General features: G+C 41.7%; 1 protein-coding gene across 7 annotated transcripts in view; it reads left to right on the plus strand.

The window, feature by feature from the left end:
* ECT2 (epithelial cell transforming 2) overlaps positions 1–25,838 on the plus strand; it is an 84,475-nt gene that overhangs the window by 26,765 nt on the left and 31,872 nt on the right. For all 7 annotated transcript variants that reach the window (XM_032224967.1, XM_032224969.1, XM_032224971.1 and 4 more), the window contains 14 exons: positions 2,775–2,931; positions 5,886–5,965; positions 7,346–7,528; positions 9,541–9,630; positions 10,242–10,349; positions 12,583–12,656; positions 12,794–12,924; positions 14,496–14,611; positions 14,778–14,840; positions 16,690–16,912; positions 19,002–19,138; positions 22,920–23,039; positions 23,842–23,910; positions 24,656–24,766. In XM_032224967.1, coding sequence (XP_032080858.1) covers positions 2,802–2,931; positions 5,886–5,965; positions 7,346–7,528; positions 9,541–9,630; positions 10,242–10,349; positions 12,583–12,656; positions 12,794–12,924; positions 14,496–14,611; positions 14,778–14,840; positions 16,690–16,912; positions 19,002–19,138; positions 22,920–23,039; positions 23,842–23,910; positions 24,656–24,766 — 1,635 coding nt within the window. In that variant the 5' untranslated portion in view covers positions 2,775–2,801. The remainder of the gene's footprint in view (positions 1–2,774; positions 2,932–5,885; positions 5,966–7,345; positions 7,529–9,540; positions 9,631–10,241; positions 10,350–12,582; positions 12,657–12,793; positions 12,925–14,495; positions 14,612–14,777; positions 14,841–16,689; positions 16,913–19,001; positions 19,139–22,919; positions 23,040–23,841; positions 23,911–24,655; positions 24,767–25,838) is intronic.

Below are 25,838 nucleotides of genomic sequence, written 5' to 3' on the forward strand. Positions count from 1 at the left end.
GTTTCTTCCTCCAATTTTAAAACAATCTCCCTATCCACTTCCCTTAATGTTGTTAGTTGCGAAGTCGTGTCTAATCCATCGCGATCCCATGGACAATGTTCCTCCAAGCCTTCCTATCCTCTACCATCTCCTAGAGTCCATTTAAGCTGACGCCTACTGCTTCGGTGATTTCATCCAGCCATCTCATTCTCTGTCGTCCCCTTCTTTTGCTCTCAATTTTTTCCAGCATTAGATCCAGTGAGTCCTTCCTTCTTGTCAGGTGGCCAAAGTATTTGAGTTTGATCTTCAGGATCTGGCCTTCTAAAGAGCAGTCAGGGTTGATCTCCTCTAGGACTGACTGGTTTGATCACCTTGCAGTCCAAGAGACTCACAGGAGTCTTTCCAGCACCAGAGTTCAAAGGCCTCCATTCTTTGGGGCTCAGCCTTTCTTATGGTCCAATTTTCACAGCCATACTTTGCAACTGGGAAAACCATAGCCTTGACTATACGCACTTTTGTTGGCAGGGTGATGTCTCTGCTTTTTAGTATGCTGTCTAGATTTGTCATTCCCCCGTAATATATCTTCTGCAAATAGAATGAATAAATAAGAGTAGTGTATTACAGCCTTATCCCACCCATTGGCCAACCTTGAGCCAGTTTGATTTTTCTTGTTCTGATGTACTGTGGCTTCTTGGCTTGTACAGAAATCTCATGAGGATAATGATACGTATGGGATTCCCATTGTTCTGAACGCTTTCTGCAGTTTGACGCAATTAACACAATCAAAAGCTTTGCATAATCAATGAAGCACATATTGACTCTCTTTAGTATTTGGCTTTGGAGATTATCCAATGTGCAGCAATAAATGCCTCGGATTCCTCAGCCTATTCAAATGCCTGCTTTAACCTTTGGCATGATTCTTTCCATGTATGCTACTCTGATAGCCCAAAATGCAAAGGATTTGCAAGCCCACATGCTGAAAGATTTAGTGGAAATAGCATGCTGTGGATTCTGTCATTTAGGAAGGTACATTTGGTGGAACCCATGCAGGGGGCCTTCTGATCTCTGTTGATTTGCTGCCTTGAGTTGACCCAAAATAAAAGAAGAGAAAAAGTTAAGAAAATGAGAGCACTGGTTCCAATAGATACAATTCCTGGGGTTTTGTTTCATTGATCAAACATTTGTTAAGGCTTAGGGTAATTTGAAAAAAAACATTTTTTGTATTCTTTTATTACAAAAGAGCAATATTTTAATGGGAAGTTATTCTCCATTAGATCAGTTATGCACCTTTTTTCTTTTACACTGGGCAGTCCGATTATAGCTATAAAGTTGGCCTTGGGTTTAGCAAAACTACTTAAAAACCACAATAAAAACTCTCCTTTTTACATTATGAAAATACTTCATTCTGAGATAAAATGATGTCTCTCAAATCTAGTTTTTGAAACAAATTATTTGTAGCTATAGCTATATCTAGGTCAATTTCAGTCTTTATAAATGGATTCCTTTTACCAGTGGACCACTATTGAAGTATATATGTTTTATAGAAAGTTAGCACCCACTCGTCTCCTAGAAGAGTGAAATATTCTAGGAAAAACTAAAGAGGCAGAATATTATATTTCCCTGGATGGGAAATGGAGAAACATGTTTTAAAGACAAAGCAGCAGATATTTGATGCACATTAAGACTGGGCCAGCCTATCTACAAAACAAAAGTCCTCCAACTTCAGGCTGATGGGATTAAGGCATGACCCCTCAGCACATACTAGGATTAGCCCTCTACCCATCTAGCAACAGAACTCACCACATGGCACCTGGGGATATTACATCACCCAGCACAGTTCAATCAAACGTATCAGACAAACTCCTAGGATTTGCACATGACCTCTACAACAACCAATAGGATACATGCCTTTGCACAGGAACAGGAAGCTCTAGGGCAGGGATGTCAAACTCAAGGCCCACGGGCCAGATCTGACCTGCGGGGTGCTTAGATCTGATACAGGGCCACCCTGGAAACAGTGAAGGATTGGTCTGCGGTGCCTCTGCCAGCAAAAATGGAGGCCCTCCCAAGCTCTTTCTTCGCCGGCAGTGGGTTGCAAGAGGCCATCACAGGCTTGGACCACCACAGGTGCCCCCAACATGAGTGATATTGCCCATAGGTCAAGCACAAGGTCAAGCACAACCCTGATGCTGGCCCTCAATGAAATTGAGTTTTACATCCCTGCTCTAGGGCAAGGCCCAAGAGAGGGTATAAATATATCTCTCGCCACTCCATGTGGTGAGCTACCCAGGACTTCAAACCCATGTGGTCCTGTTCACCATTACACCATCCTTCCAAGCAGACCTCCATGTTTCCAGTGTCTTTCGCCCTAATTGAACCCACATGGACATTTCTTCCAACAGCTAATTCTGGGTCATGTACATCTTTTTGGCAGCACTACAATCTCAGTAATTGTAAATTATGAACTTACATGTCTTGCCAGTCACGTTTCAATATTACCTTTAATTCTATCTTCCTCGTTATTTAATAGGCAATTGTTCAGCTGAGAGATTCTGCATATCTTAGGAATCCTTTTGGAGTCTCCATATTGTAATGGAGACTTGAGTGGAAACAGCAGACAGGAGCAGTAGAAATATAAAATAAGGTGGGGCAGGGGAGAAGGATTATTTGATAGCGGATGTGAAGAGAAAACCTTAATGAAATATGAGAATCCTCAAAATTACAGTGTCACTAACAATCTTAAGCAAATTACTCTGCTTAGGGTCATATTTTTGAACTGGATCTTTCTCTTGCAGCTGTAGAAGAGAGATGCCATTTTGACCATGACTGAGAACACTACATTCATGTCTGATACCACAAAAAGCATCTTGGCAGATTCTTCTGTTCTTGACTTAAAAATTATAGAAAATTCCAAGGACAATGTATTCACCCGAATTGCTTCTGACAGCAGAGGTAATGTAAATTTTTATTTTAGTGTATTCCTCCTCCCACACTGTACTTTCGAACTAGTAGTTCTTTCTGCGTGTGTTTAGTGTTTGAGATGTAAACATTCAAATGCACACTTGTTTGTAATTTATTTATAATAGTCACCAATTTCCCTAGGCTTGAAGACAATAAAAAGCATAATGTAGTCGGTCTGCCCACAAGCTTAGCTGTTTGCATTTATTTATCGAACTGAAATGCTTCTACTTTTCTTTTTGGCATCAGAATGGAACCTTAAGGTGCTACGAACGTCGATAAACATAATAAATAGCAACAGAAAGGCAACATCATTATATGAATCATTGCTATAGTATGTATTGCAGCCTTAGATGTTAAATCATAGATACATTACTAAAAAAATTGCCATAACTGAATTGTGTTTTTTTCCCCAGTTAAGAGCAAACTGTGGGGGGAGGATGGCTGGGTGATCTGTGAATGGATGTTTCACAAAATATTTCACTAACGAGGCTTTCTCTCTTGGGGCTTCCTACTCAACAGGTAAAAGTGATAAAATATAGAAAGATTCTAATAAATTCAATCCGAAATATTACCATATTTTTCAGATTAGATGATGCACCTGACTATAAGACAGACCTAAATTTCAAAAAGGAAAAAAAAGGGATTTTGTCCTCCACGCGCCACATTTTCAGCCCTTTTTTGGATCCTTTTTTCGACCCTTTTCCAGCTTTCTACCCATTTTTTAGTTTTGTTGGCCCGTTTTTGAGGCTTTTGTCAGGCTGTTTCTCCCCCCCCCCCCCCCCGCAAAAAACGCCCCCCCCCCAACCCTCAAAAATGGTCCAAAAAAACCCCAGAAAATGGTCTGAAAAAAGGCCTGAAACGGGCCATGCAGAGGCCAAAAAAATGGCCAGCGGGTCGGCAGGGCTTTGGCAATATTCGGTCCACAGACATTTTCACCCCCTTTTGGGAGACAAAAAGGTGCGTCTTATAGTCCGACAAAAGGTGCGTCTTATAGTCCGAACAATCTCACCAGTACCTAGTTTGGGTAATGAAACCTCTGCAAGAAAACAACCAAGTTCCAAGAGCACAAGGATCCCTAATCTCTCCAGTTTAGGAAAGGATTGGAGGCCTCACACTTAACCACCGGGTAGATAAGATACCACCTGCTCAGGCCTTACACCAAGAATAGCTCAAACGAGGGACACAGCTTTCTGGCTCTGGTGATATCTGAAGCTGGCAGTTCAGGCCAACAAGAGAAGTGCTTCCCCAAGCCGCCTGTCAATCCCAGGAAGCCCGGCTGGAGTGCTTCCTTAAAACTGGCTCATCAGAAGGTTTTTTTTTTTCCCCCTGTGCTACTGACAACAATATCCTGCAACGGGGGACAACCACTGCAGAGAGAAGCCCAACTCGACCTTCTGCAAAGACCTACCTTGGATCGTTGCATGATCTTGGGACATAACAGTCATAAATATGAACCAGTTGCCAAGCATCTGAATTTTGATCACATAACCATGGGGATGCGGTTCCACCACAAATCTGCGAAGCCCTTATCCGCGGAGACATAAGCACGAAGACTAATTCGCGCTGTTCGAAGCGCTAAGGAAAAACACGACCCTACCGCGATGACATAATCGCGGAGGGCAAATCTGCGCATTCCCAAGCACTCAGTACCCTAAACCTAACCCTAAACCTAACCTTAAACCTAACCCTAAACCCAACCCTAAACCTAACCCTAAAACAAACCCCTAAACCTAATCCTAACCCTTAATTGAAATCGGCTTTCTGCCGCGGCGCCATTTTAAAGCGCCCTTCTGTTGCCGCGCTGTTGTCGCGGCGGTGATGACGCGCGGTGATGACGTCGCAGCTTTAGCGATGCGATTTTATCACCGCTATTTTGACGGGCGCGGTTTTGTCGTGCCACGGGGGATGCTGCAAAGGTTGTAACTCTGAAAAATTGTCAAATGTCACATTTTTCAGTGCTGTCGTAACTTTGAACAGTCGCTAAATGAACTGTCGTAAATCAAAGATTACCTGTAGTTCGTTTGCTCCTTATGCAAACTGTTTAACTGTAGACCAGCTAGGAGAACTCTGGTAATCCCTTTCCATGAATAAAAGACTTAGGAGAAAAGCCTCTGTAAGTCACCTCATGGTAACAGCCAAGCAGCATGGTTTACTTCAGTGTGGGAATCTAGCTGCAAAGTATTGGCAGGAGTGTGCATCCTGCAGGTTTCCAGAACTGAATTTCAGTATAAGGAAGGCTTATATCATGGATTAGTCTTGTGCCCCAGTGGCACTTGTTTCTGAATTAGGAGGCTGAAGTCCTCTAATTCCTTAATCATTTTCCAGCCGGATTATACCGCAGTGTGTTGTTCGTGGAATTGCTCAAAGAGCTGAAGAAGGTTCTTGGATGATTTCCAAGAAGAGTTGAAGAGTTTCAAAAAAATCCCAAGAAGTTCAAGAAGAGTTCAAGAAGAGTTCCAAAGAGCTGAAGAAGCTTCTTGGATGAGGAGCGAAACTTTTTCAAGGAAAAACCAAGTTGCTTGTTGAAAAAGCACCTTTGATTTCTTTTTCATGGGTTGTTTCCTTAATTCCTTGAAAATGTAAAGCATCCTTGCATTACCTAGTACTGTTTTATATGAAAGTGAAGAACGGCTCATATAACCCACTGTCTATGTGGAGTATGATGGCTCTTCTGATTGCTCACTTTTAACAACTAGGTCTAGTGCAGTCTGCACCCAATTGGTTAAAACGTAGTCTGCAAGAATATCATTTCTGCTCTGGGAACAAATTTGCTTTTCGGGAAACTTTGGATACAGGGATTTTGTTTCTGGGATATACTGTATGTAGTAGACAAATTGTCTGCTTTTTTCAGTTTCTTCACTTTTCTTTCTTTTGGAGAAGGATGATAAATTCCTTTAACCCTTGAAGTTTTCTTTAGGCTGATTATTTCCTCCCTTTCCCAACAGAGGAAATACCCCCGGTTGAAATCAAGGTGATTTTAGTTCAGGAAGCTGCAAGATGTGAAAAACTCACAACAGCCTTAGAGGTTTGTGAATTTGTTTGTTGATATAGTAAAATCTCATTGCATCTGGAACTCTGATTTACTGTGTCGTTCTCATACTGAAGTTCTCCTTTCCCCTAGAGCAGTGATGATTAACCTTTTTGTTGTCGCCTGCCAAAAGTGTGCGCAACGGTGCGCCCTCCTGCACCCATAATGTAATGTGTGCACGACCCCCCACGCTCCCCCATACATGCCCCCCACCCGCCTATTTTTGGTTTCCAGGTTGGTGCAGGCTTTCCAGGCCCAAAATGGGGCACAGGGGCGCTACGCGGGTGCCTCCTGTGCATTCACACTCTCTCCACTTGCGTATGCGCGGCAGAGACCCAAAGACTGGCGGGAGGTGCATATGCATGGTGGAGCTGGACTGGGGCGATGGCTGGGTTTGCCATCACGGCTATAGAGCTTTTAAGACAATGGAAGTTCCATGTTTAAAATAATGAAAGCTTTCTAGTGAACTAGAAGAAAACTAATAAAAAGTATCATCCATATGGTATTTGGGGAAAAGGGTGTCTCTGCATGTTGCACTACCATGTTTCCCCGAAAATAAGACAGGGTCTTTTTTTCTTTTGATCTCTGAAATAAGTACTTGATCTTATTTTCGGGGAGGTCTTATTATTTTTGAGGTGCAGGAGGCAGCAAACGTGGTAACCTCATGGCTACTGCTGTGTTGCAATATTTTCGGGGAGGGCTTATTTTAGCACATGCGCTCAAAATCCCAATTGGGCTTATTATCCAGGGAAGTTTTATTTTTGGGGAAATGGTATTTGGGATTGGAGTAGAGAGAGGGAAGCCACTGCTATCAAAACTTAGTAGAAGGGTAAACAAAAGGACCTGGTAGAAGTGAATGGGTACCCTGTGGAAAGAGGTGAACAGCAGCACCAATCTGCTTTGACAATTCTCACACGCCTGCTTTGGTTTCAGGTATGATGAAACCGATTGTAAAAATTAACGAGGCTTATACTGAGGATGCTGAATTTAAATTAGATAGGTCTTGGAAAAAAGAATCAGTCATGTTTGTTTGTCCCAATGTTCCGCACTCTGAAGCCTAGTTAATTCTTTCTTTATGGAAACAACATAGAAAACCTACAGGAGCCATGGAGACACAGTGGTTAGAAAGCAGTATTGCAGGCTTCTTCTGCATTCCTACTGTCAGGAGTTTGATCCCGACCAGCCCAAAGTTGACTCAGCCTTCCATCCTTCCGAGTTCGGTAAAACGAGAACCCAGATTGTTGGGGCCAATATGCTGACGCTGTAAACCACTTAGAGAGGGCTGTAAAGCACTATGAAGCCATATATAACTCTTTTAAGTTATTGGTATTGCTACATACATGTTATTTATAAATATCTTATCTTGAAACAATGCAGGACATTAAAGTGCCTTACCTAAAGATGGAATCTATGAAAACGTGGGATGATTCTGAATCACTGGAGGTTGAGGCTGTCTTTGTAATATCAGACTTTGAAGAACCCATTTTTAGTAACTTGAACAAGACAGACTGCAGGATCCTTGGGCCCCCAGTGGTATTTCAGTGTGCTAAAAAAGGCGAGGTAAGAAACCAAAAAAAGCGACATGGAAAATTGCTGCCTTTTAAAGTATATATTTGATACATCTGCTGCATGGAGTTGATGGATTCTCCTGTCATTGAATTTAAAAAAAAATTCTTTACTTGAATGTGCTGCTATTCTTATCAGAAGCTTATTTAAAGTAATTTATGCAAAAGCAGGAATAGCAAAACTACGCTTAAACTTCCAGTATGGAAATATAATGAACTCTAGCAAGTCATCAAAGTACTGAATAGACCTCGGTATGGATTGGTTCGAAAATCATTTATGAAAAACTATAATGTCTCCAAATGTCTAATAACATGAGCTTTGAGAGATATTTAGTAACTTTGCTGCTGGGGCTGTGCGAATTGAATGTAATTTGCAGCAGTGAAGTCCTTGCTCTGCAGTGTCAGTACAATTCATCTTTTTGGGGTGTGTGAGAAACACACATTTCTCTTTGAGATGCTTCATGCCATACAAAACACCTTCTCTGCTAGCACTTTCTATAGGTAGCGATGGGCTTCTGAGGACATGCTATTATATTGCATCCCTCAGGGCTTCATTCTTTCCAGTATTTTGCAGCATTGAAGTGAACCTGCTGGGAGAGATCATTAGGGGTATGGAGTTGGGTGCTGTCAATTGGCTGATGACACTCAATGCATTTCTCTCTGAAATCTTCAGATAATGGCATGGTACCCCGAATGCTTGGCTAACGCCAGTAATGGACTAGGTGAGAGATATTAAAATGAAATTGAATCCAAGCAAGATGATGTATAGTTTGTCAGGAGTCACAAGGATAGATTTCCCCTGCTCTGAATAAGGACCTTTTTTTTTGTTGCTGTGAAATCTTCTGAGGTCGGGAAAATTTTTTGTCGGCTTTGGTTGAAATAGCAACTTTGTCTTTTACTGGAAGAAAAGGACCTTAACATGGTGGGGCATATGCTGCTAACTTCTCCCTTTCACTTTATCAGATGCTTTCCATGGACTGTCTATTCTGACCTAGGCTTCCTAAGAGCATGAAACAAACTCCTTGTCTCAACAGAAAAACCTTTTATTAATGTGAATTATGCTCATCCACATCCAGCAAAGTCTTTCAAGGGAGGATTTAGAGTCACAGACCTTATCTGGCGTAGAGAGCTGCCAGGTCGATATCTGCAAAACTTGGCAAGGAGTCTCCAAGAGTCACAAACTAATTAAGTGAACTAATTGTCTCCTGCAAACTCCACTCCCCTTTCGCTCCTCTTTTATTTCCTCTGGGAGGGGCCATTCATTATCCACCTGTGGCCTTACTCCCAAGTCGACCCTTGTTCTTTAGCTGTCCCCTTCGTCTGGAAACTGTGCATGCGCACACTGGGAACAGGCTCCAGCTGTTTGCCTCACTGTTGTCTACTTCTGAAGGCACTTGATAGCCGGCATACGGCTCTGGCCCCCTCTCTGCCTCTGACACAGAGCCCTCATCAGAACCTTCCCCAGACTCCAGGAGTTGTCCATGTTCCTCCCCAACCTCCTCACTGTCCGAATCTGCTGCCAACTCCGCTGGCCACTGGCGGCTACAACACTGTCCTTGAGTCTAGCCTGGAACTGGCAATTGATGCAAACCCCAACAGCTGGTTTGTCCTCGGGATAAGCAAATGGAAGCCTAATCAGACATGCGCTAAAAAGTTGGCACTGACTGTCCCTTTCTTTCTTTGAGAAATACAAAGCACTCATTATCTTTTAAATACTGTGTGGCTTGGATCCAGCCTATTTGAGGGAATCCTATGGTCTTGTGACAGCCTCGGATTAAAACTTCTCAGGGGTTTTTGGAATGCATCCCAAGAGTCAAGGGGCATATAAGTCTTGTGGCTGTTATTAGTATTAGTATCATCCCTTCTCAATTCAGAGTCCTATTTTCTTAAGGCCCTGCAATTGCACTATATTAATGAGGCCCTTGATTGTGGTTTTTGGTTAAAGAAAGCTTAACAAATATAACAATGAAAATTTTGGAAATGGTGTTAATTAGATTTTTTTTCCAGCCTCTACCCATCACGTGTCGTCCACTGTACTGCACAAATATGGTGAATCTTGTATTATGCTTCACAGGATTCAGGAAGAAAGATGAACTGGTAAGAATATTTTCTTTCTACAAATGTTTATTAATATGGTGGTTGTGTTGAAAATTGCAATGTTAGTTAATTTTTGGACATCAGCTTTAAGCTTGGCCTTATCTAGTATTAGAACAGAACTTCAGAATTTAGATACAGAGAACCTCTGAGTCCTTCATTAGATTGATCTGATACAACACATTCATTTGAAATGAACAAAAAAGTAATTTGTTGACTATTAATATTGTGATGGACTTTAAATTCCATTCAAATTTACAATTCAATTGATAATATCCATTAGACAGATTATAGCAGGGTTAACTTTGCATATAATGACAAGTGATTTGTTTTGAGTTTGGCTTTAATATATTTGTGTACTTGGCAATTGTGGGTTATAAAGCATTGTTTGTATAAATCAAGCCAATTTATAATTTAGTCAAACTGTCGCTAAAGAAGCCATGGTTTAAAGTGATGTAGGAATTCAAACTGAATTTGTACAGTTGTTGTGATGCTTAAATTTACCTAGGTAAACCAGCAAGAGAAATTACTTTGGAGTATAAATGACATCCTTGCTTTGTCCAGCAGCAATTTTATTTCAAACCTGCTCAACCGTGCTCCAATTTTGCTTTTAGGTTAAAATGGTGACCCTGGTTCATCATATGGGAGGGATTATTCGGCGGGACTTCAGTTCTAAAGTTACACATCTAGTAGCTAACTCCACACAAGGAGACAAATTCCGAGTAAGTAAATTTCAAATTTCCTTTAAGGGTTTAAGTGTAGATTTGCTTTTTACAGATCAGCAACAGCAAACACAACAATTTTAACAAAACATACTTTTCAGAGTATAAAACGCACTCCCCCCCCCCAAAAGTGGGTGAATATTGTGGTGCATCTTATACACCGAATGTTGCCAAAGCCCTGCCTACCCACCCACTGGCCCCCACTGTTTGGCTGTTTTGGGCCTTCGCACGTTGCATTTTCGGCCTCCGCACACACACCCTGTTTTTGGCCTCCGCGCGTCACATTTTTGGCTGGTTCCGGGCAGCGGGGATTGGCGGCAGTGAATGGGCTGTGTTGGTGCCAAATGGGCTGCAGCGGTGGTGAATGGGCCACTGCATCGGCGAACAGGCCACGACAAACAGGCGGCAGCAAACAAGCAGTGGCAAATGGATGGCGGCAAGTGGATCATGGCAGTGATGAATGGGCCACGACAAACAGGCCAGTTGAATGCTGGGAGGCAAAGGCAGATTTTTTTCTTTGTTTTCCTCCCCCTTCTTATAGTCCAGAGCGTCTTATACCCCGAAAAATACGGTATATATTCAAGGTTTTAAAAACAGTGAATGGGTACTGAGTTCAAAGTCTAATTTTGAAAGCAGCAAGGGGGATACAGCAATAGACTTTTGATCCATGGATGCAGTCTTAAAATACTGCAATGACATGTATCAATGAGCCTCATCTGTGAGTACAGCTACAAAACATGTCCAATAATCTGTATTTTGACATAGCTTCCTACTTTTATGAATGAGGAGAACCTGGCTTTGACTTCCTCCCTCGTGATTAAATCTATGATTGTGATGAAGGGGAAGAATGGTTCTTTTAGAACTCTTGTGATATTGTTTAACCACACATTTTGTGTGGTTAAACATAGTTATAACCATTATGTTGAACAGTTTAAGAGTCATTTAAATCTCCTAGTTATATATATTTATTGCTACATGGCATGCTACTGTTTTGTATCATATCTGCAAAATTGAATAGAATTTGTATGTTATTTGATAATTTGATCACTTGTAATCCAGCAAAGGCAACCTCTTGCTATCCTTCAGAAAAATACAGCAAATGCCCTAATATAGAAATTATATAGCAAGCCAGTGCCTATAAGTATTGGTTATAGACAAAGGTGTCTCATAATTGAGGTATAGTGTTATTATTATTTTGCACTGTTTTTTCCCAGTAAAATATATTTGTTTACAGTGTGCTGTTATTTAAATGCCTTTAACAAGAAAAATTGTGTTGTATGCAAGCGGTTTTTCCATTTATAGCCTATCAAATAATTGTTTCCTTTACAAAAAGATGCACTTTGACTTTATCTAAGGCTACATAACAGTAGAAGCAGTGTGATATTCAACTATAAGAGATGGTATACTGTATATGAATGAATGAATGAATGAATGAATGAATGAATGTGTTCTTCTCAAAACTTAAATGAAGACATTGCAATTGTTCTAACCCATGTTTCCTATGTGGATTAATTGATTGCTTTAACAACTAAAGCATGTCGGTTTGCATCTAAATAAAGCCTTTGGGCTGTTTAGAAGCATAATTAAAATCTTGTGCTCTATAGTTTATATATGCAAGGAGATTCAAATATAGACAATGCAAAACTTCTGATTGTTATGAAATTACACTAGAATTTGATGTTACTTTCGAATAGCTCAATCAATAGATATGAACACCTTAGTTGCACTTGTAATACTTCTTTATAAAGTTCAGATACTGTATGTTCCTTTGCCCTTGTAATTTTCTATATCAAGAAGACACACTGAAACCCAGAATCATTTAATCTCCTGCCTCTCTATATTTGTTAAAAATCTTAAAGCCAGTGGTGGGATCCTACCAATTTAACAACTGGTTCAGTGATCGCGTGTTTTCCACGCGCGTGCACTGTTTAGAGAAAATTTATCTTTCGTATTACTTCTGTGGCGGAAAACAGCTGAGCTACAGCAATCCGCTCTGTCGCGCGACTCAGCTGCAAAGATCTAGGAAAGTAAAGCATGTGGGCGGGTGGGCCCGCTTTCTCGTTGCAGTGAATTGGTTCGCTTCCAGCTGATCATCAAAGCTACCGGTTCACCCAAACCGGTAGAATCCCACCCCTGCTAAAAGCTTTATCAAGGACAAGAAGATGGAAATAGACGTATGGATCTGTACCTTGATGCAAGAGTTAACAGCACTTTCAAATGTCTTGGTTTGCAGGTAGCTGTGAGTCTTGGCACTCCAATCATGAAAGCAGAGTGGATTTATAGATCTTGGGAGAGAAGAAATGACATGTATGTATGATCTTTCCTGGAGAAAGGCCCGGCATAGCATTCTTTTAGCTTGAAAGCAAGTATTCCAGAATAATAGGAAATAAAATTTAATGCGGTTGCCTTAAATTCATGCCTTTCTCTGTGTCCTTTTCTTTTAGTGACTTTTGTGCTGCCGATGATGAATTTAGAAAAGAATTTAAAGTGCCACCCTTTCAGGACTGCATTTTAAGTTTTCTTGGATTCTCTGAGGAAGAGAAAAAGAACATGGAAGAAATGACAGAAATGCAAGGTAAATATGAGAAGATTATGGCTGGGTCCACAATTCAGTCTAATCCATTCTTTCTTTTTGGCCATCCTGTGGTGTTAATTCATTAGGACTAAATTTGTGTCTCACACTAAGCCACAGCCATACTAAAATATGGATTTCCTAGATGGACAAACTTGCCATTTTAACCGACACCACAATCAGTGTTGAGACTTTGTGTGCTCATTTCAAGAGTGATTTTATTAAATGTTATTTACTCCGAATGCTTAGATAGTATAGCAGTTGATTTCTATAAGAAGAAATCTGGTAGTAGTATAGCTATTCCAGTTCATGTACACCTTTGGAGTTCTTGATGCTCTCTGAACTTGGTTGTTTGCTTGCAGGCGTTTCATTACCAGACTAGATAACATCTTCAGTGCTAGAAGGGAGGGAGGCGGGAAGGTAATAGCGTTCCGTGAGCCTTCGGTGTTTAGTCATGCCAGCCACATGACCACGGAGATGTCTTCGGACAGCGCTGGCTCTTCGACTTTGAAACAGAGATGATCACCGCCCCCTAGAGTCGGGAACGACTAGCACATATGTGCGAGGGGAACCTTTACGTTTATGGTACCATATCAATCAACCTCAAACTAGATTAAAACAGGTTTGCTCTCTATTTATATACAGTATCTGTTTTAGATAGCTATTATTATTATTTTATTAAATTTATAGGCCGCCCAATCCCGCAGGACTCTGGGCGGCTTACAAAGCGAAAGAAAAAAGAAAATAAAGGAAAATAAAAAATAATTTAAAATTCACAACACACATTTGTTCTAATTGGGGCTGGACCTTTCAATAAGGTCAACAGCCCCAGGCCTGCCAGAACAGCCAGGTTTTAACAGCCTTCCTGAAGGCCATGAGAATGGGCAAGGTCCGGATCTCTGGGGGTAGCTGATTCCAGAGAGTCAGAGCAGCCACAGAGAAGGCTCTCCTCCGGGGGCCCGCCAGCCGGCACTGACTGGCTGGCGGCCTCCGAAGGAGGCCCACCCTGTGGGATCTTATCGGCCGTTGGGAGGTATGTGGCAGGAGGCAGTCTCGCAGATACGCTGGTCCTAAGCCATGTAGGGCTTTAAAGGTAATGACCAACACCTTAAATTCCATCCGGAGACCAATTGGTAGCCAGTGCAGCTTGCGGAGGACAGGTGTAACATGGGTGTACCTCGGTACACCCAATATCGCTCGCGCGGTTGCATTCTGGACTAACTGTAGTCTCCGAACGCTTTTCAAGGGTAGCCCCATGTAGAGCTATTATACTGTTAACAACTGTTACATACAGCTATTGTTTATAAACAGAGAGCAAACCCCACTCCCTTACTGGAAGATATCAAAAGTCTACCTTTATTTAAACCAATAAGGTTTATATTTCTTTTGTAACTTCCTTTCTAAATTGTTGCGTTGAGCAAACCTTAGCTTTGGTGTTTCCTTCCTACATTTGTGATATTGTCTATTTGTCTTTATCACTGACATCTTTTTATTTCCTATTATGCACCGTTCGTAACAGCAGATTGTAAAAGAAGCTAGAAAATGACAAGCAATTGATTACTTTTCATCCACAGGAGGACAGCATTTGCCTGTTGGTGATGAACGCTGTACTCATCTTATAGTTGAAGAAAACACAGTAAAAAATATTCCGTTTGAGTCTCCGCCGAGCCTTTTTGTTGTAAAGCAAGAGGTCAGTCTAAAAACAGCATGCCTGGATTCTTAAACATGTTTTGTTTAATTAATGTTTTCTGAATTTTATAGGTTTTATAACGTAAGCCATGCTATTCTTAAGTGTGGAATGATAGATAGTTGCACCGGCTTGAATAAATGACAGAAAATACTTTTTCTCCCTCTAGTGGTTCTGGGGAAGTATACAGATGGATGCCAGAGCTGGAGAATCAATGTACTTATTCGAAAAGGTATGCTGCTATGCAAGGAAATGGAGAATTTGGAGAACAATTTGCAAAATCAAGCGAAAATGTTGAAAGGCTTATATGCTCCAAAGGTGCTTTTTCAGGAGGCAACTGGACTTTCTTATTTTTCTTTTGACGTTTCGCTTCTCATCCAAGAAACTTCTTCAGCTCTTACAGGATAGTGGAGATCCCCACTATCCTCTCAGAGCTGAAGAAGCTTCTTGGATGAGAAGCGAAAAGTCTTCAAAAGAAAAATAAGAAAGTCCAGTTGCCTCCTGAAAAAGCACCTTTGGGACAACCATGACCTGCATGACTGACAAACTCTACAGAATCTCTCAAATGTGTTTTACAGGTTAAACTTGCAAGGAAAAATAATAATATTAATACAGGTAATCCTCCACTTACAGAAATTCGTTTAGTGATCGTTCAAAGGCTGCATAAACGGAGGGATAGAATCAAGATCATGTGAAGTGTTAATACCACTTTATAATGCCTTAGTAAGGCCACCCTTGGAATACTGCACTCAGCTTTGGTCGCCACGATGTAGAAAAGATGTGGAGACTCTATAAAGTGTGCAGAGAAGAGCAACAAGGATGATTAGGGGACTGGAGACTAAAACATGAGGAACGGTTGCAGAAAGTTTAAGAGAAAGAAGGACTAGGGGAGACATGATAGCAGTGTTCCAATATCTCAGGGGTTGCCACAAAGAAGAGGGAGTCAAGCTATTCTCCAAAGCACCTGAGGGTAGAACAAGAAGCAATGGGGGTAAACTAATCAAGGAGAGAAGCAACTTAGAACTGAGGAGAATTTTCCTGACAGTTAGAACAATTAATCAGGGGAACAGCTTGCTTCCAGAAGTTGTGAATGCCCCAACACTGGAAGTCTTTAAGAAGAAGTTGGATAGCCGTTTGTCTGGAATGGTATAGGGTTTCCTGCCTGGGCAGGGGGGTTGGACTAGAAGACCTCCAAGGTCCCTTCCAACGCTGCTATTGTATTATTGTAGAAAGTTACAACGTCACTGAAAAAGGTGACTTATGACCGTTTTTCAAACTGACGACCATTGCAGCATCCCTGGGGTCACCTGAACAAAATTCAGATGCTTGGCAACCGGCTCATCTTTATGACGGTTGCGGTGTCGTGGGCTCATGATGTAAATCAATCTTGCGACCGTCTGACAAGCAAATTCAGTGAGGAGGCCACATTCGCCAAACAACCATGTCTGTTAGTTCACAACTGCAGTCGTTCGCTTAACAACTGTGGCGAGAAAGATTGTAAAATGGGGCAATAATTCACGTAATGAATGTTTCCACTGAAACTTTGCGATCAATTGTGCTGATGAGTCGAAGATTACCTGTAACTGATGGCGAACCTATGGCATGCATGTACGGCCAAAGTGGCATGGGGAGCCATATTGCCTGGCATACGCGGCATTGCCTGTTCCTCTTCCAGGTTTCTGGCGCGCATGCGTACGTGAAGATCAGCTTCCCTTCGTGCTGGAAACTGGAAGAGTTGGTCTTCCATTTTCCAGCATGAGCATGCTTGCCGGCCAGCTGATTATCACGTGTGCATGTGCTAATAACAGGAAGATTAGCTGGCCGGCACACACGCGCACACCAGAAACCAGAAGTTTGTTTTCCAGTGCGCGCATGCATCTGGGCAGCTCCTCTTCCGGGTTGCATCCCAGACGGAAGTGTGCTTGCAGGCTCGCGTACTCCTCTTTCAACATTTGGTGCTGCAAAGGTTCACCATCACTGATCTAGAATATAACTTTGAGTGGCAATAATTGGTCATCTGAACAGAACTTGACGGTAAAAGGAAAACAGTTACTAATCTGGACATCTGCCTTTCACTACAGCCAGACAGTCCCGAATTGAAGACTTCGACCTCGGTCCTTTCCTTAAGTACGCCCAACAGCAACCGGAAGAGACGGCGTTTGAGAGAAACCCTTGCTCAGTTGACCCGAGAAACGGACATGTCTCCCTTCCCACCTCGGAAACGGCCATCGGCCGAACATTCCCTTTCCATAGGATCTTTACTGGACATTTCTAATACACCTGAGTCGAGCATGGCTAATGGAGGTATAGCCGAACTATCTCTGTATATTTTGATGTTTCTTTTGAAAACAAAATGCCGGTGGATCGTTCTGCCAGTATAAGTAACAGGCCTTTTTCCTTCTCAAACTATGCAGGGAAGAGGCTAGAATTGAGGAGCCTGGAGAAAGATAGACAGAAAGGCACCTATGATGTCCTTAGACTTAGTCGGATGAGGAAGACATTCTGCAGAAACACCTGTTGTATTTCTTTGGATAACTTTTCTTGTAACTGTTACCTAAACTCATTAGAAAGTCTATCACAAGCAGCCGAGGCATCTAGCAGTAATGTACCTGAAAGCGTAGTTAATGGAACACCTCAAACGAATCTCCAGAAATATTTTCTTTTGCCAATGGAACATAAAATAAATCATGCCAGGCTTCATTCCGTCCCGGTTTTGAAAGATGTCTGGTGTCAACAACCTCCAGCTGTAAGCATGCTGAGAACTTCACAAGGTGATGGTGGGTTGACTGACGGCGTTTTTAGATAGAAAGGGCTGTTGGCTTAAAATCCAGAACTGAAGTGCAACTCTGGCACCAAAGGGACACTTTCAGAATGAAACATTGGATCAATCTGGAGAATCCCCTTGCAAATTGGCTTTCTCCCTGGATATGTTTTATATATATATATATATAAAATAAGCATTTCCAAGGAACGCAAGCATTCGATGATAAAGGGATCAGGAGGCTAAATCATATGACGAATGGTTAAGGGAACTCGGTATGTCTAGTCTATTGAGGGAAAGAATTAGGGTGGTGGCTCAGTGGCTTAGACGCTGAGCTTGTCGATCAGAAAGGTCGCCAGTTTGGCGGTTTGAATCCCTAGTGCCGCGTAACGGAGTGAGCTCCCATTACTTGTCCCAGCTTCTGCCAACCGAGCAGTTCGAAAGCACGTAAAAATGCAAGTAGAAAAATAGGAACCACCTTTGATGGGAAGGTAACAGCGTTCCGTGCGCCTTTGGCATTTACTCATGCCACATGACCACGGAGACATCTTTGGACAGCGCTGGCTCTTTGGCTTTGAAATGAGATGAGCACCGCCCCCTAGAGTTGGGAACAACTAGCACATATGTGTGAGGGGAACCTTTACCTTTAATTGTTTGCTAGTACTTGGAGGGCTATCACAGAGAAGTGGGTATTGACTTATTTTCTAAGGCACCAGAGGACGGGAGAAAAAATAATGGGTGGAAACTTAATTAAAGCGAAGCAAAAAGAAATGTTCTGACACTGAGAACAATTAATCAATGCAATCGCTTGGTCTTAGGAATGTATGAGCTCCATCACTGGAGGTTTTCAAAAATAGACCGGACAATCATTTGACCAAGATGGTATAAGGTTGTCTGCTTTGAGCCAGGGGTTGGACTAGAAGACCTCCGAGGTCTCTTCAAGCTCTGATTCTTATATGAAATGCAGGAAGTGAGGGGAACAAGCAGCAAAAAAGGCTACAAGTACAGCAGTATTTTTCTTTTAATGCTGGAACACCTGCGGATGGCAATCATAGTTGGGTAATTGGATCTGACTAATAATCTGAATCAAATTCAAATGTCAGTTTCAACTACATGTTTGGGTTGCTAGCAGGTTGCTTAGATGCTATTTGGAATTCATATTGTATCTAAAATTCCTAGCAATTAATCTTCTCACAGCAAATTGTCCAGAGTACTTTAGTTCAGGGGTCTCCAACCTTGGCAACTTTAAGCCTGGCGGTTTTCAACTCCCAGAATTTCTCAGCCAACTTCAACTCTGGGAGTTGAAGTCCTCTAGGCTTAAAGTTGCCAAGGTTGGAGACCTCTCAATTAGTTGTTTTCCCTGATGGTGCTGATAGGATAGTCAGCTGTTATTTTCATGGAGAGAACGTAGTGGACATAACTACAGAATCACCTGATGATATTGAAGATGACCTCTGCAGTTAAATTTACTGCTTTATTTTGGGCAGTCATTGAAACTTGTATTGTACTCAGACAGCCCCAATTCATCTTAAATTGGCCTTTCTATTTTAAGAGCCTTTCCTAGCTTTGTTGTAAATTTCCTGCCATTTTTTTTTAAAAAGTGTCATATGATTATTTCTCCGTTCTTTGCAGAAACTCCCAAATCCTGCACAAAGCCATCCAAAAACATATCTCCCTTTCCTTCCAAGCAATCCGCCAGGTGGCAGGTTGCAAAGGAGCTCTATCAGACAGAGAGCAACTATGTAGATATCCTGACAACTATAATCCAGGTAAGTTGCTTCATTTGCTGCCTTGTTTCTTAAATTGATGCTTTAAGTGACTTGGGTTAAGACCGATGCTGCAGGAAGGGAGTTAGACATGATTCCTTGTGCATATTCAACTAGTCTCTTACATTGTGCAAACAGTGGTCGGATCCTGCCGGTTTAACAACCTGTTCGGTGATCCGCGTGCGTGCGCAGTTATAAGAATACCTTCTGCGTTAGAACTGGGGAGTACTGTGTTTCCTCGAAAATAAGACAGGGTCTTATTTTCTTTTGACCCCTGAAATAAGCACTTGGCCTTATTTTGGGGGAGATCTTATTATTTTTGAGGTTCAGGAGGCGGCGAGCGTGGTCACAGCTGCTGCTGTGTTGCAATATTTTCGGGGAAGGGCTTATTTTGGGGGGAGGGCTTATTTTAATGCATGCGCTCAAAAGCCCGATTGGGCTTATTATCCGGGGAGGTCTTATTTTCGGGGAAACAGGATAACACAGCTGAGGCACGGCAATCAGCTGAGAAGATATATGTCAATAAAGCGCAAGAGGGCCCAGCTGATCGTTGAAGTTACCGGTTCACACGAAATGGTCCGAAATGGTAGAATCCCACCCTGGCATGTAAAGGTAGATTCAATCCCCAAAATTCCAAAGGCATCTTAAAAGCTTAAACCATGGCAACTGGACCAAAGTTTATTAAAAAAATTATTTCATTTTTACGGAGAAACCCCCTGCAGTCTGTATGGCAAGAGCCGGTTCTTTCCAGCGATTTTCTGCCTAGTCAAATTCTCATTTTGACTGGCAAAGTTACTAGGATGAGTATCGAAACCTCTACATTTTTAATAAACTTTGGTCCAATTGCCATGATTTAACCTTTTAAGATATCTCCTCTTAGATGTTGTGGAAGAAAGGAAAGATAATTTCCTTATTTCCCTCTCTGACCCCAGGTCCACCACTTGTGCTATTCTGGAGTGAATGGGGGTGGGCGGTGGGTGGGCATGATGGCTTTGGAGGAAGAAGAGAGCAGCCTCACTCTCATTCTTCCATACATGTTAATCTAGGCAGCTGCTAAAGTAGAACTGCTTCACTATCAAAATAGTACCTTTGGCTTCTGTCATTTACTCATTTAATTTGGTAATGCTTCCTTTTTTTTCCAAACAAGATTTTTGTTTTGTATTATTTGTGCATATCAATGTGTGAATGATGTGACACCTGGGTATCATACATTTCAATACAAATAAGCATAATATTATTGTTGTGTCAATTCCTAAAACCTCTTCCTTATTCTTTCATATATCTTAATATGTTAATATATATGTATGTAGGTAGCAGGGGTGGGTTCCTGCCAGTTCTAACCTCTTCTATAGAAGAGGTTCCACAAATTTATAGTGCCGTTTAGAACCAGTTCCAGCTCACTCCCCCCCCCCCATCCGCACATCATCAAGATGAAGAACGAGAGGAGGAATTCTAGGAGTTGAAGTCCACAAGTCTTAAAGCTGTCAAGTTTGAACACCTCTGGGGTTTATTTTTCTAAAGGGTTAGGGGTGCAAGGGTCTTGTAACTTGACAGCTTTAAGACTTGCATGCTTCAAATGCCAGAGTTTCTGAGCCAACATTTTGGTTGCTAAGCAAGAGCGTTGTTAAGTGAGTTTCACCACATTTTACAAGTTGGCCATGCCCATCCAGTCACATGGCTGGCAAGCCACTCCCACTTGGTCACATGGCCGGCAGGTTACTCCCACAAAGCAGGCCACACCTACAGAAGAGGTTTTAAAAAATTTGAAACCTATGTATATATATGTGTATGTGCATACATATGTATGCGTGACCCGTCAAAAGGGCGAACGACAAAACCACGCCCGACTAAACCGCGTCGCTGACATCATCAACGCGACGACAATAGCCAGCGCGGAGAAAGAAGGGCGCTTTAAATAGCGCGTTGAAAGAAAGCCGATTGAACTTAAGGTAAGGGTTAGCTTTAGGGTTAGGTTTAGGGTTAGGTTAAGGGTTAGGTTTAGGGTTAGGTTAAGGGTTAGGTTAAGGGTTAGGGTTAGGATTAGGGTTAGGGTTTACAGCGTGTTTCTGTCTCCGTGCTGTTGTTGCCCTGTTGATGACGTCAGCGACGCGGTTTAGTCGGGCCCGGTTTTGTCGTTTGCCCTTTTGTCGGTGAACCATATGTATGTATATGTATGTGTATGTATATGTGTGTACACACACACATACACAAACACACACACACACACAAACACACACACACACAATTATTCCCCTCTTATTTCTGTCCATTTTAACCTTCTCCCTCCCATGCCGCTATAATATTCAAAGACGTTTCTTTTCTATTTCCCATCTTCAGCTGTTTTATTATTCATATTCTTCTTATTTGACTCTTCACACCTATTTATGTTAAAGTTTCGTCCTTCCTTCTTCCATTACTCAATGTCTCAATGTACACTTCTAATACCAATCACAATCATTTGAGCATTTAAAGTACACATTCTTCTCAAACCTCCAATTTGTATAATTCTACTATTAATACCCATGTTCACATTAAAATATATTCTTTCATTTTATAATCATTCATTGTTCAATTGTATCATTTCACTGCCAATCATATTTTATACATAATACCATAATGGTAATGCTTCCTGAGTATCTTGCTTATCTTAGCAGTCTTTAACACTCCCCCCACGCCCAGTCCTCGCCCCAAGCAGCATGTTTGAATTGAAGCTGATCTATGGGGTCTGTCTGGCAAGAGTGTTTCTCAGCCTCAGCAACTTTGGGATGGGTGGACTTCAAAGCAAAGCTGGCTGGGAATTCTGGGAGTTGAAGTCCACCTTGTTTTAGAGAGGCTGGGGTTGAGAAACACTGGTCCAACATCATGAATGTTTTAGCCTGAGGTTGCCCCTATGTTGGGCTTGTCTGTTTCATGTACAAAAATCTTAAATCCCATATTGGGGATCAAATGTCTCAGCGTTTTCTGGAGGTTTATTTTTAATGCGGGATGAAACTACACCTGTGCTTTAAAGGACAAGCCCAGCATATTGTCAGCCCTGAAACCATTTTTGGAAATCTTCAGGGCTGCCACAGCAAGGCCCGTTGCAGCTGTGGGAATGTGAGTGGAGAGATGAGCTAGTAAGGGGGAAACTGTAGCCAAAACAGCATTCTTTCTCATGGGAGCCAAGGACATCCCCACCAGGTAGTTGGAAGACATGGCAGCTGAAGGAGGACCATGTGATGGATGTGTGAACTGGGGGCAAGAACTTTGGGTTTTGATTTGGGTGGGGAAAACCTCAGGTCCTTCATAGTTGGGTTTTCACTAGCTGTGCCAATATGGCATTCCTAATAAATTCATGCTTTGAGAAAACTCCAGGCCTCAGAGTTTTGATTTCATTGAGTCTGTTACTTGGAACCCTAAGAAACATGACTTAGAGGACAGTATCTTCTAAGAGTGACAGAGACAAAGAGATTCACAGGAACAAAAGGGATGGGAGAGATACCGTACTTTTCTGAGTATAAGACGCAGCAAGGTTTTGAAGAGGAAAATTTTAAAAAAAAGTTTTTGCACTCTGCATACCTCCCCAAAACGGCCTGTTTTTCATGAAAACGGGCCCGTTTTTTTTAAAGAGGCATAGATAGCCTCTGCTGCTGGGGGGGGGGGGGGGCAAAAATGGGCCATTTTTCGCTCATTTCTGCCCTCCCCAGGAACAGGTAGAGTCCCAGCTATCATCTCCATCCAGAGATGAACGTTTATTGGCCGGATCTCTTTCATAAAATTGCTGATATATTTTTTTTCCCCTCAGGTCTTTCAAGTCCCTTTGGAAAAGGAAGGACAGCTTGGAGGCCCTATTCTCGCAGCAGAAGAAATCAAAACAATATTCGGCAGTATTCCAGATATCCTTGATGTGCATATTAAGATAAAGGTGGTACCATTTTAAAAGAATCTATATTGTGACTATTATTTTGCTCATTTTTAAAACCATCTACTGTGAATATTATTTTGCTTGTTTTAAAACCATCTATATTGTGAATATTATTTTGCTCGTTTTAAAACAGTTTTTATTGTGAATATCATTTGGCTCATTTTAAAACAGTCTATATTGTGAATATCATTTTGCTCAAAACAAAGTACTGCTCTGGAAAAAAAACTTTAATGTTTCTTCATGACCTCATTAGTAAATCAGAAAGGATTAGAATTGGAAGTGGGCCTGATGTCATCATATTTGTTTAAATTCATCTCCTTCCTTTCTCCCTGCACCAGCAGTTCTGTAAAGTGGATTAGGCTGAAAGGTTGTGACTGGCCCAAGATCACCCATGGCTTCTATAGCTTATTTGCACCGGAGATTATCCATCCCTACTCCAACAGCTGAAGTACTCTAGCATACAACCCCAAAGTCTTATATAAATAACTTTCTAATATTTTGACAGCTTGTTTTGAGCACCAATAGCCGATGATTCTAAATCTTAAATTTTGTTTTGGAGCATTATGCAGTATTGGCAATGCTGTTGTTTCATGACATCCTTACTGACAGAGCTCCCTGACGTTCACTGGATTAAATATTAAAAATAAAGTTTTTTCTTATTCTTCCCCTTTCCCTCCCCTCCTGCTCCCAAGCATCACATCGAGCAAAACTTCATTTAGAAGTTCGAACAACAACGTAACTTGCTTTTTTAAAAACTATGAACAATCACAAATAAATGGAGTGCCATCTTTTGCTATTTTAGGAAGACCTTGAAGACCTTATGATAAACTGGACTGAAAACCAAAGCATTGGGGATGTTATACTTAAATATGTAAGTTTTGGGTTTTGCACTAGCTATGAACAAATGCTGTTGTTTTATATCCAAAGTGGACCCTTCACTTCTATCCCTTGGGCATGTGAAGGAGCCTTTTGTCTTGAATTGGGAAAATGCAATGTAGCTCTGCTCTTTCTATTAGTATTATTAGACAACGTTTGAATGGGGTACATTCCTACATGGGCATAGGACAACTTGCTCCAGCCAACGCAACCATGGCCAACTTGCTCCGGCCAACTCATTGTGGCCAGCTTGCTGCGGGACAACTCTCTGCACGACAATTGAACAATTTCATTTATTTAAAACAATTAAATTATTTTAATTTTGCCAATCACATTTCATTCTGTCCATCCTTTTGCTTGCTTTCTTTAATGATTGTATCCCGCAATATCTTTGCTATTAATGTAACTCTTGTCCCGTAGTAAGTTGTCCTGTGGTGAGATGGCCATGGCGAATTGTCATACGCCCATCCTATTTATCCCTTTAAGTTTACTGAATCATGAACTTGTGTCCAGTAGAGTTAAATCACTCCCCGCAGAAGCATGATTGCAACGGTATGGTAATGATTCTTAGGCAAGATCTTGATTGCAAGTGTGGAACGAACACCAGCAGAAGTCAGCTTTACCAAATGGCATAGAGGTCCTTGAGCAAACCGTAATTTCAAACTGCTACAAAGCACTGATGTTATTTTAATTTTTCAACCACATGCATGTTGTAAATAAAAATTTGGGATTCTTTTCAGTCTAAAGACTTGGTGAAAACATATCCTCCTTTTGTGAACTTCTTTGAAATGAGCAAGGAAACCATTACCAAGTGTGAAAAGCAGAAGCCCAGGTTTCATGCTTTCTTAAAGGCAAGTATGCATTTGCTGGTTCTAATGCAGTGATCCGTCTCCCGAAAGGTGCAATTTTGAAACTGAAATAAGCAAGTAAGGCTTGAGCACCGTGGAAGCACAAATATGCTAGAATAACATATCGGTGGCTGTAATGGGGAAAAAAGAGTGCAGCTTTGACATCCAGAATAGGTTGAACGAATAACACCATATACTTTACTTTTTTTGTAAAATAGAAATAGCACCTGATCCTAATGTGTTTTAAAGGGGTGTAAGCTAGACTGGCAAAGGTTTCTTGTTTGCACTTATAGAAAGAACAAGGAGGCAGACAATAGTGGTATTAATTGGTTAAAACATTGATATTAATGCAATTGCTACTTGTAAACAGAAGTTATCCTCAGGCAATCTTGGTCATCAAGGGACAATTAGCTCCACTCTGAGTCTTCATTTTACTTTTTATTTTTCCTTTTTCCTGTCATTTTCACATGACTCAACTTAATAGGCCCAGCAGAAGAAGTCCCACAAAGCTAATCTTTTCCTATACGTACATCAGAAATCAGTGCAGGGCGGGAAGTTTAAAAACGGATGAACTCCGAGGCTATTAAGCTGAAACGTAACCTCAATTTCTCAACTTTTTATATCCAAAATAACTTTGTTATGTAGTATTTGGCTCCATGCTACCGTGTTTCCCCCCAAATAAGATCCAGTCTTATTTATTTTTTTTTGCTACCAAAAAAGGCACCAGGTCTTATTTTTTTAAAGTGGGGGGGGGGGAGTTCCTTCCACTGACTCACCTTTCAATGGCGTCACTGACAGCTCCACCCAGCAGGAGCCCGCTGCAGGCCCACTTCTGCTGCCGCTTGCCGCTCTTGCGCGGGTCACCCCCAGCCTCTGTTTTGCTGTCAAAAGAGCAAAGGCCTTTGCAGCTGAGAAACAGGCTCCAGATTGATGCGCGGCGCCCCCTGGCCTCGTTTTGCTGTGAGAGGCCCTGCCAAAGAAGTGGGCTGGCAAGGCAGGTGTCAGGTTGTACAAGGCCTAGTAGGTAGGGCAGCTCCACAACCACCACCACCCATCCCCGCTCTAGCTTAATTTT

This window comes from Thamnophis elegans, chromosome 10 (assembly GCF_009769535.1).
Source record: "Thamnophis elegans isolate rThaEle1 chromosome 10, rThaEle1.pri, whole genome shotgun sequence".
Taxonomy (NCBI): domain Eukaryota; kingdom Metazoa; phylum Chordata; class Lepidosauria; order Squamata; family Colubridae; genus Thamnophis; species Thamnophis elegans.